Source organism: Oncorhynchus mykiss, chromosome 12, assembly GCF_057628025.1.
Source record: "Oncorhynchus mykiss isolate SJ-2025 chromosome 12, ASM5762802v1, whole genome shotgun sequence".
NCBI classification, from domain to species: domain Eukaryota; kingdom Metazoa; phylum Chordata; class Actinopteri; order Salmoniformes; family Salmonidae; genus Oncorhynchus; species Oncorhynchus mykiss.
Genome location: NC_143033.1, coordinates 66,058,985 through 66,069,386, shown reverse-complemented (window position 1 = coordinate 66,069,386; position 10,402 = coordinate 66,058,985). Strand labels below are relative to the sequence as shown.

General features: G+C 41.4%; 2 protein-coding genes across 2 annotated transcripts; both read right to left on the bottom strand.

Moving 5' to 3' along the window:
- Positions 1-329: 329 nt before the first annotated feature.
- On the bottom strand, positions 330-2,464 carry LOC149979260 (ferritin, middle subunit-like). The gene is made up of 4 exons (XM_090193015.1): positions 2,040-2,464; positions 1,513-1,659; positions 1,153-1,278; positions 330-692 (listed from the first exon to the last, which is right to left on the bottom strand). Exons 1-4 carry the CDS (start codon positions 2,139-2,141, stop codon positions 537-539), a joined length of 531 nt encoding a protein of 176 aa, XP_090049141.1. The 5' UTR covers positions 2,142-2,464; the 3' UTR covers positions 330-536.
- Positions 2,465-8,228: 5,764 nt separating this feature from the next.
- Positions 8,229-10,198, bottom strand: LOC100136294 (ferritin H-2). Its single transcript, NM_001124548.1, is given in 4 exon segments — positions 8,229-8,583; positions 9,056-9,181; positions 9,412-9,558; positions 9,929-10,198. Coding segments are annotated over 4 exon segments (531 nt in total). The 5' UTR covers positions 10,031-10,198; the 3' UTR covers positions 8,229-8,427.
- Between the last annotated feature and the right edge of the window lie 204 nt (positions 10,199-10,402).

Sequence of the window (10,402 nt, the reverse complement as noted above, 5' to 3'; positions counted from 1 at the left end):
GTATAATAATACACTTGTGATGCTCAGATTAAAGGTCTACATCAACTGTAGTTACCCATTTCACTCTTATGGACCTAGAGTTGACAGCTGGGACCTTAATTGACATGGCAGTATTACAAGATACGGTAAAGGACACCCTCTGTGGTCAGACGTAACATCCTTTATAAAACCTCATGTTGAACTTCTATTGTTATGACCCTCAGCCAGTAGGTCTACAATTGTCAGTATTCATCACTGGTATGAAGATGCTCAGTAAAAGAGCAAAGAACCTGAATAGACTGATACAACATCCATTACTACAGGTCAACACTTAGAAAACAGCAAAAAACTTTAGTGATCTTTTTTTAATTGTTTTACAAGAAGCCTTGCCTCCAAAATACAGTAGTGTTGTCAACAGAAACACCTATTTTACAGCTGTGTTGCACTGCACCAGTTTAACACTCCCCTCCCTATAAATGCAAAGCCATGAGGAGCTATCACAGAAGCCAGGACTCCTGGTCTGAGGCTGGAGGCCGTAGCCTGGGGATGGAAGTGGTTTAGCTCTGGCCTCCCAGGGTGTGCTTGTCAAACAGGTACTCTGCCATCTTGTTTTTGACAGCATCCATCTTGGTGAGGTTGGTGATGTGGTCTCCCAGCTTCTTAATGGCCTCCACCTGCTCATTCAGGTAATGGGTCTCCAGGAAGTCACACAGCTAAAGAGGGAAAACAGGTCAGACAAGATAATGACTACAGACTATTGTAGATAGAGTAACACACAAGAGCCTGGTGGTAATGGCATAAGGGCAGATAATGAGGTGTCTGCAGTTTATTTTTTACTAGACAAGTCAGATAAAATTCCTATTTACAATGACATCCTAACGTGGCACAGTGGGTTAATCAGGGGCAGAAAATATGTTTACCTTGGCAGCTCAGGGATTCGAGCCAGCAACCTTTTGGTTACTGGCCCAAAGCTCTAACCACTAGATGACCTGCCACCCCTTATGCATTAGCTGCATTGTGTGTGTAGTGTGCATCTGTGGACTATTGTGTGCGTGTTAAGAAACAGGTCACCCAATCCTGTCATTAGTTATCAGAGCTACAACAACCTGATCATCTCCTAGGACAGTACCTGTATTCTATGTGATACATACATGTGGTTCCACCATAACTTACATGGGGGTCAACCTTGTCAGAGGCAATCTTGTGCAGGTCCAGCAGGGCCTGGTTCACATTCTTCTCCAGCTGCAGAGCACACTGCATGGCCTCCAGCCCATTGCCCCACTCATCACGTTCTGGCTTCTACACAGGCCAGAGTGAACACAGGAGGGTTAGGGACTACTAGCAAACGTTAAGGTTTGGGGAAAGTGAACGGAGTTACATCCCTCACACTGTTTCAGTTCAGTGGTTAGAGGCAGTATGTTTAGCACTACTCCAGGTTCTCTATATCAACTTCACGCTGGACACTCCATGGAGTAAAGACATTTTCTATCAGTCTACAATCTAAAATGTGTTCCTCGATGCTCAGGCGCCCACCTTGATGTCCTGGAGTAAAATGCGTCCACCTCTCTTGTTCTGGAAGGAGAGTAGCTTGTCAGCGTGCTCTCGCTCCTCGTTGCTGTTCTCCTTGAAGAAATGCGCGAAGCCAGACAGAGCCACATCGTCACGGGAGAAATAGGAAGCCTGGGTGGACAAACAAAACAGTGTGGTTAAAAGAATTAGAAAAAAAGTGCCGAACGTGACTGGGCGTTATGTTCTTGTTGTGGCAACTAAACTTGATGATATAGGCATGAAGCAGTCTAGTCTGTAGTCTACTTGGTAACCTGACAATTAACCTGTCAAGGAGTTGTTACGCGCTCTGACCAAGGTAGGATAGATTCGCGGCTTCACTTGAATGCTATACCAACCTGGAGGATCTTAACAGCCTTGCCAAGTAAAACTCAAATATGTACGTAACGGAGTCGAGGTGATTGGCTACAGAAAAGTCAGGTGAAAAGTGGAATTTAGGCCCAGGCATAATAACAGGTAGCTCAACAAAACGGTCATCTTGGTAGACTCCTTACCATTGAAGTGTAGGTGTAGGAGGCAAACATCTCCAAGTTGATCATCCGGTTGATGGCAGCTTCGCAATCGTGGTGATAGTTCTGGCGGATCTGAGACTCCATTTTGGCAGATTTTCTTTAATATCTAAAGTAACGGTACAAAAATAGGGTTTATTCGACTATTTTACTATTATAGTTCAGGTAAGTGTTATGTTATCAATCCAAAATGTTCTATAATGCGGGACGAAGGCAGAGGAGTTCCGTTCAATCACTGTTGAAGCAAGAACTTCTTCATGCGTCTTCTCAGACTTGTGAACTAGAAGGAGCCTTGTTCGCTCTATTTATTGTTCCAAACGGAATACGTCAGTGAAATCCACCCTCACAGAGTGTAGCCAATCACCTTTAGAAATTCAACAGGAACTATGCGGATCATTTGATGACGATCCCATTCCTCATGAGTGAATGTAACATTGTGTGTTCTCATGAATTCTTGATAATCGTATAGTTGGCCATCATTGTTCAATAATTGTTTAATCCAAATAATGTATTTTTGATATGGACCCTGATTTAACTTTCATTGTTCATTTGTTTATCTTTAATGGAAGATTCTTTATCCATGAAATGAAGTGGGCAGAGAACAAACCCCTCTTCACATTATTTAAGATAGAATTTAAATATTATTTTGAAATTATCAGTAAATGTAAAAACAAAAAAGCAATATTCACCATAAAGAGACTCATATCTCCCTCACTAACTTTAAACATCAGCTGTCAGAGCAGGTCACATATCATTGCACCAAAGCCCATCTGTAAGTAGCCCATCCAACTACCTCATCCCCATATTGTTACTTATTTTTTTGCTCCTTTGCACCCCAGTATCTCTACTTGCACATTCATCTTCTGCACATCTATCACTCCAGTGTTTAATTGCTAAATTGTAATCACTTCGCCACTACGGCCAATTTATTGCCCTACCTCCCTAATCTTGCCTCATTTGCACAAACTGTATATAGATTTTTTTTTATTGTGTTATTGACTGTACGTTTGTTTATTCCATGTGTAACTCTGTGTTATTGTTTGTGTCGCACTGCTTTGCTTTATCTTGGCCAGGTCGCAGTTGTAAATGAGAACTTGTTCTCAACTGGCCTACCTGGTTAAATAAAGGTGAAGTAAAAAAAAATTAATGAAAAATGTTTAACAAATTGAAAAGGAATCTTGATATGTTAGGTTTATGTACTCTTCTTTGTATATATTTTGTATTGTTGTGTTCATAATAATAATTAAAAAAAATATATATAAAAAATATAAATAAATGATGATCCCACTCATTCACATCAACCTAAAGCAAAGATATGTATTATATTGACAAGAGAGCCGAGTGACCCATCTAACAATGGAAATACATGTGCTCAACAATTGGAGACAGGCAAGATCAGGTGGAACCATTCTAGCCAATGAGAGGGAAGGCACGAACAACACGCAGAACTAGACGTAATTTTTCTCAAAGTTGCCGGAATGCCACGTGCATCCGAAAATATTAGTACATTTGTTAAAGCTTAAACATTACGAAACTTCTATATGATCAAAATCCGCAAGTCATTTGACACTGTTATATACCTCTACACAAAAACGGTTTTATCTCACGCGGACAGATTGTGGGTGGAGTAAATGCTCTTGCCTCGACCTCATCTTAATCTGTTTAAAAATTGTTACTTTGTTTATTACGAGAGTGGATAAATTTACTTGCTTTGACTAATTATGACAAGAGTTAAGAAAATGTTGAGAGGTGTAATGACTTTTCAAATAAGTTACACGTTATGTCTGATGTTGGCTGACAATTTTTTAGCTACGCTATCCTTACGAACCGCATAGCGGGTTAGGATCAGTTTAGCCTTTTAGATCACATTGAATAACATTACATTGATGGGGAAGCTCCTCCCCCCAGCAGCCACCCAGCCCCTGATCTTTACTGGCCTAGTATGTAAGGTAGTCCCTCTACTCCAATTGTTTGAGGACAGGACCCCCTTTCTCCTAAAATGTAAGCCAAAACAGGCTCTATCTATCTATCAGTTTGTCATAGCTACTATCTAGGTTCAGTGTTTGATGAAAAATTATGAAGCTGCTTCAAATGTGGGTAAGGGTCTTCAACATAGATAATCCTTGAAGTATGTGCCCTGTTGTCTGTTACTTTGATCAACTGTTTTAGACTGAACCTCACTTTATAGTGTAATGTTTTCATTATGAGCGCAAACAAAGTTTTGGAGACAATGAGACAAAGATTCTTCAGACTGTTGGAAGTGGCAGTAGACTCATGCTTAAACCAGTGTTACAAAAAGGGCTGTGACATACTTGGCATTCCTTTTTTTTGCGAAAAGGGACATCGCCTGTTGACTAAATGATGTGTCATGCTTAAAGGATGATTTAGGGTGAGCATATAACGCGAACGTCTAGCATCACAAAGGTTGCCCTTTAACCTAACTCCTAACCTTAACCTTAGACCTAACCTTAGCCCTTAACCCCTAGCCTAGATAATTTCAGCCACCTAGCTAACGCTAGCACCTAGCCACCGAGCTAACGTTAGCCACAACAAATTGGACTTCGTAAGATATCATATGTTTAGCAAATCGTAACATATTGTAAAAATTGCAATTAGTAAAATATAATACGATATTGATGATGGACATCCACAAATTAATACATACCATACAAAACATATCATACTAATGGGAGTATCCTGAATGTACTTTTACTATGTTACGTCTACCCCTGAGTCCAGATCGTTCTAAGTGACCATATTTTAGCAGAAGGGCAAACATAGCGTTAAAAATGAAATTGACATAGAATTGTCTTCATTTTTGAATTGCAATTCTTTTCTGTAATGTTCAACCCCGAGAACCTGTGTTAAGTTGTTAAAGTAATGACAGGGTCCATCATGTGACCAGCTGCACAAAGTTATAAACCGTAAGTAATACAGTAAATGATTAACCATTACATAACTCTTTCTATTTAAGTTCTGAAGGGTGACACAGTGTTTTTAGTCTGTACTCTTTCCCCCTTCCCCTCTCTCCCAATTGCTCCCTCCCACTTATTTTACCTGGGGCGCAATATTGGTTTTAGATGTGGAGGGGACATATATATTTATATATATTTTTGGTCGAATAAACACAGCAAACAGCCTACCTGACTGCTCGGAGGCATCCGCATGGTCCTAAAGCACACCGTTGCCTCGTTTTGTATCACATTCCAATGATAAAACTGGGGAGGGGACAAAAATGCATGTCCCCCCTGTCCCCAGTGAAATTAGCACCCCTGCTTATTCCTGTCATAACCTCCTGTTGGTTCAACTACAGTATGGAATGACTCAGGCTCTGCCCTGGCTGTATTTCTGCCTTGTCATTGTGACTCATCATTCTGGAGTCTCAAGCAGAGATGGATGAGGAAGCGAGACAGCCCACTCCTTCATCCCCCCCATAGGAAGTCATCGCACTATCGCATTGTTGTCTGCTTAAGGAGCCACCTCCTAAAGCCGACAGTGGTAAACGGCCTGAGTTAACTATCTTCATTTATCCACCATTGTTTGTCTCGAGGTAGTTCTGTTCTGTTATCACAGTGACAATGGTGGAAGGAGGCAGAGTTTTGTGACTGCAGAAACAGACATGAGGGGTGATGAATGGGCGAAGACCGGCTGATACCAGATTTGAAGAAAAGGAAGAAGGGAAGAAGGAGAGAACAGCAGGAACATATACTATACTATGCAACTTCCATATACTGTGTAACTTACTAAGGCATTTTTTAACAAATAGCTGTGAATGGTTGTTTCTGATGAATTGAAGGGAAAATACAACAAATTTCCAGAAAATGTTGTCAATTTAGTCAATCAGAACTCAAATACCAATATATTTCTGTATTACTTTAAACTGTTGGTCTAACTATAACAGTTCAGAAAGTCACCACCAATGTCAAAACCCATTATTCTATTTATGTTCCCTTCACCATGTTTGGGTTGTACATGGTCTGGAGATTACTAATTTCTTTATATATATTAGTATTTTCTCTCTCTTTATTGAGATATCAAGTTATGAATGAGGGGGACAGAAAGTTAGAGGAATACAGATATGAAGCGTAGGCAGGGTTTGAATCCATGCCACCAAGGGTCATGTGTGGTCCAGAGTCAGGAGCATTACCACTAGACCAGAATATGTCACAAAATGTCTGATACTCAATTAACTTAATAGGAGTCGAGGCACTCAATGTCAAGAAGCTGCTGACTTGATGACACACTTTAATTGCACTATCAATTAATTAACAAGTATACATGTATACGTACATACATACATGGTTGTAAAGGAAATCATGTTCTAATAAGGTGAAGATTCTATAATGAATCAAATTAAACAAGTATTGTGTTAGTCTAACTGAAAACAGAGAGGCTGATTACTTTGTTGTAGTGAAAGTGAACTGGGATAGAAATACCTTATCAATCCAATTAAAGTGATGATGATGCCAACTTTGGACCAACTACATTATGTGTAAAACCTTGGATAGGCCTATGGCTCAAAATATGGAATAGAATGTGAATGCTGGGCTACTCAATTATTAATTGAAAAATGCAATACATTTCGTGTTGTAGAAGAGTAGTGGCCTGAGGTCAAACCCTTAATGTGTTGTGAAATCTAATGTAATGTTAGTGTTATTGTATAGAACTGCCTTTATTTTGCTAGACCCCATAAAGAGTAACTGCTACCTTTCTTAAAATTTTATTTTACCCCTTTTTCTCCCCAATTTCGTGGTATCCAATTGTTGTAGTAGCTACTATCTTGTCTCATTGCTACAACTCCCGTATGGGCTCGGGAGAAACGAAGGCTGAATGTCATGCGTCCTCCGATACACAACCCAACCAGCCGCACCAATGTGTCGGAGGCTACACCGTGCACCTGGCAACCTTGGCTAGCGCGCACTGCGCCCGGCCCGCCACAGGAGTCGCTGGTGCGCGATGAGACAAGGAGATCCCTACCGACCAATCCCTCCCTAACCCGGACGACGCTAGGCCAATTGTGCGTCGCCCCACGGACCTCCCGGTCGCGTCCGGTTACGACTGAGCCTGGGTGCGAACCCAGTACAGCGCCCTTAACCACTGCGCCACCCGGGAGGCCCCAGTAACTGATACCTTGACAGCAGCTAATAGGGATCCATAAATTCAAATGTTGGAAAATGCAAATGAACCAGATGCCATCTAGTAGCCTTCTTGGGTACGTCTGATTATCACAAATATCTGGCCCTGTGTGGATTTCACATGTAAAATATATTTTCAAATAGAATGACAAAGCTGCAAAACATTACCCTAAATATAAATCAACTCTGTGAACACCATTATCTTTTAATTAAATGTACTCCATTTTACAAATGTCAATACTTCTAGGTTGTTAATGTTGGCGGCAGTTGTGAAAAGGAAATAGTTTAGTTATTGAAAATGCCATTGCTGATTAGACACTTCTCATTAGGCCATTTTCCCCTTTAACGAAATGGTCTACCCGCTAGAAACTCATTTACTATATGGACACCTTAAAATTGTCTAGCAATATTTTCAGTTAAAAGTATTAAGGTGAAGCTTGGCTGTCAATTACCAAAATGAACGACTTCAGTAAATTACCAGTAGCTTTGCAACCATATGACAGCTCCGATAAGCCCCTTATGGTGAACAAGAGGCTTGTAGATTTACTATTTTGAGTATTCAGTTCATAGTTTGCTGTAGGGGAACTTCTGGGTATTACCTGAAGTAGACATATTTTGTGTCAGTAAGAGATGAAATTCATCACTAGAGAAATATACCATAACTTGCTAACTGAATTACCGAGCAGGACGCAAGGGTTTGATTGACCTCTAGGCTGTATAATAATAAACTTGTGATGCTCAGATTAAAGGTCTATATCAACTGTAGTTACCCATTTCACTCCTATGGACCTAGAGTTGACAGCTGGGCCCTTAATTGATATGGCACTATTACAAGATACGGTAAAGGACACCCTCTGTGGTGAGAGGTAACATCCTTTATAAAACCTCATGTTAAACTTCTATTGTTATGACCCTCAGTCAGGTAATTGTCAGTATTCACCACTGGTATGAAGATGCTCAGTAAAAGAGCAAAGAACCTCAATAGACTGATACAACATCCACTACTACAGGTCAACACTTAGAAAACAGCAACAAACTTAACTGATATTTTTAATTGTTTTATAAGAAGCCTTGCCTCCAATACAGTAGTGTTGTCAACAGATACACCAATGTTACAGCTGTGTTGCACTGCACCAGTTTAACACTCTCCCCTATAAATGTAAAGCCAGTAGGATCCATCAGAGAAGCCAGGAGTCCTGGTCTGAGGCTGGAGGCCGTAGCCTGGGGATGGAAGTGGTTTAGCTCTGGCCTCCCAGGGTGTGCTTGTCAAACAGGTACTCTGCCATCTTGTTTTTGACAGCATCCATCTTGGTGAGGTTGGTGATGTGGTCTCCCAGCTTCTTAATGGCCTCCACCTGCTCATTCAGGTAATGGGTCTCCAGGAAGTCACACAGCTAAAGAGGGTAAACACAGGTCAGAACAGAGAATGACTACATACTACTGTAAATACAGTAACACACAAGAGCCTGGTGGTAATGGCATAAGGGCAGATAATGAGGTGTCTGCAGTTTATTTTTTAACTAGACAAGTCAGATAACAAATTCCTATTTACAATGACATCCTAACGTGGCACAGTGGGTTAATCAGGGGCAGAAGAGATTTTTACCTTGGCAGCTCAGGGATTCGAGCCAGCAACCTTCTGGTTACTGGCCCAAAGCTCTAACCACTAGATGACCTGCCACCCCTTATGCATTAGCTGCATTGTGTGTGTAGTGTGCATCTGTGGACTATTGTGTGCGTGTTAAGAAACAGGTCACACAATCCTGTCATTAGTTATCAGAGCTACAACAACCTGATCATCTCCTGGGACAGTACCTGTATTCTATGTGATACATACATGTGATGTGTGGTTTCACCATAACTTACATGGGGGTCAACCTTTCCAGAGGCAATCTTGTGCAGGTCCAGCAGGGCCTGGTTCACATTCTTCTCCAGCTGCAGAGCACACTGCATGGCCTCCAGCCCATTGCCCCACTCATCACGTTCTGGCTTCTACACAGGCCAGAGTGAACACAGGAGGGTTAGGGACTACTAGCAGACGTTAAGGTCAGGATAAAGTGAACAGAGTTACATCCCTCACATCATTTCAGTTCAGTGGTTAAAGGCAGTATGTTTAGGACTACAGGTTCTCTATATCAACTTAATGCTGGACACTCCATGGAGTAAAGACATTTTCTATCAGTCTACAATCTAAATGTGTTCCTCGATGCTCAGGCGCTCACCTTGATGTCCTGGAGTAAAATGCATCCACCTCTCTTGTTCTGGAAGGAGAGTAGCTTGTCGGCGTGCTCCCGCTCCTCGTCGCTGTTCTCCTTGAAGAAATGCGCGAAGCCAGACAGAGCCACATCGTCACGGGAGAAATAGAAAGCCTGGGTGGACAAACAAAAGTGTGGTTAGAAGAAAAAAAAGTGGCGAACGTGACTGGGCATTATGTTCTTGTTGTGGCAACTAAGCTTGATGATATAGGCATGAATCAGTCTAGTCTGTAGTCTACTTGGTAACCTGACAATTAACCTGTCAAGGAGTTACGCGCTCTGACCAAGGTAGGATAGATTCCCGGCTTCACTTGAATGCTATACCAACCTGGAGGATCTTAATAGCCTTGCCAAGTAAAACTCAAATATGTACGTAACGGAGTCGAGGTGATTGGCTACAGAAAAGTCAGGTGAAAAGTGGAATTTAGGCCCAGGCATAACAACAGGTAGCTCAACAAAACGGTCATCTTGGTAGACTCCTTACCATTGAAGTGTAGGTGTAGGAGGCAAACATCTCCAAGTTGATCATCCGGTTGATGGCAGCTTCGCAATCGTGGTGATAGTTCTGGCGGATCTGAGACTCCATTTTGGCAGATTTTCTTTAATATCTAAAGTAACGGTACAAAAATAGGGTTTATTCGACTATTTTGCTATTATAGTTCAGGTAAGTGTTATGTTATCAATCCAAAATGTTCTATAATGCGGGACGAAGGCAGAGGAGATCCGTTCAATCACTGTTGAAGCAAGAACTTCTTCATGCGTCTTCTCAGACTTGTGAACTGGAAGGAGCCTTGTTCGCTCTATTTATTGTTCCAAACGGAATGCGTCAGTGAAATCCACCCTCACAAAGCGTAGCCAATCACCTTTAGAAATTCAACAGGAACTATGCGGATCATTTGATGACGATCCCATTCCTCAGGAGTGAATGTAACATTGGGTGTTCTCATGAATTCTTGAT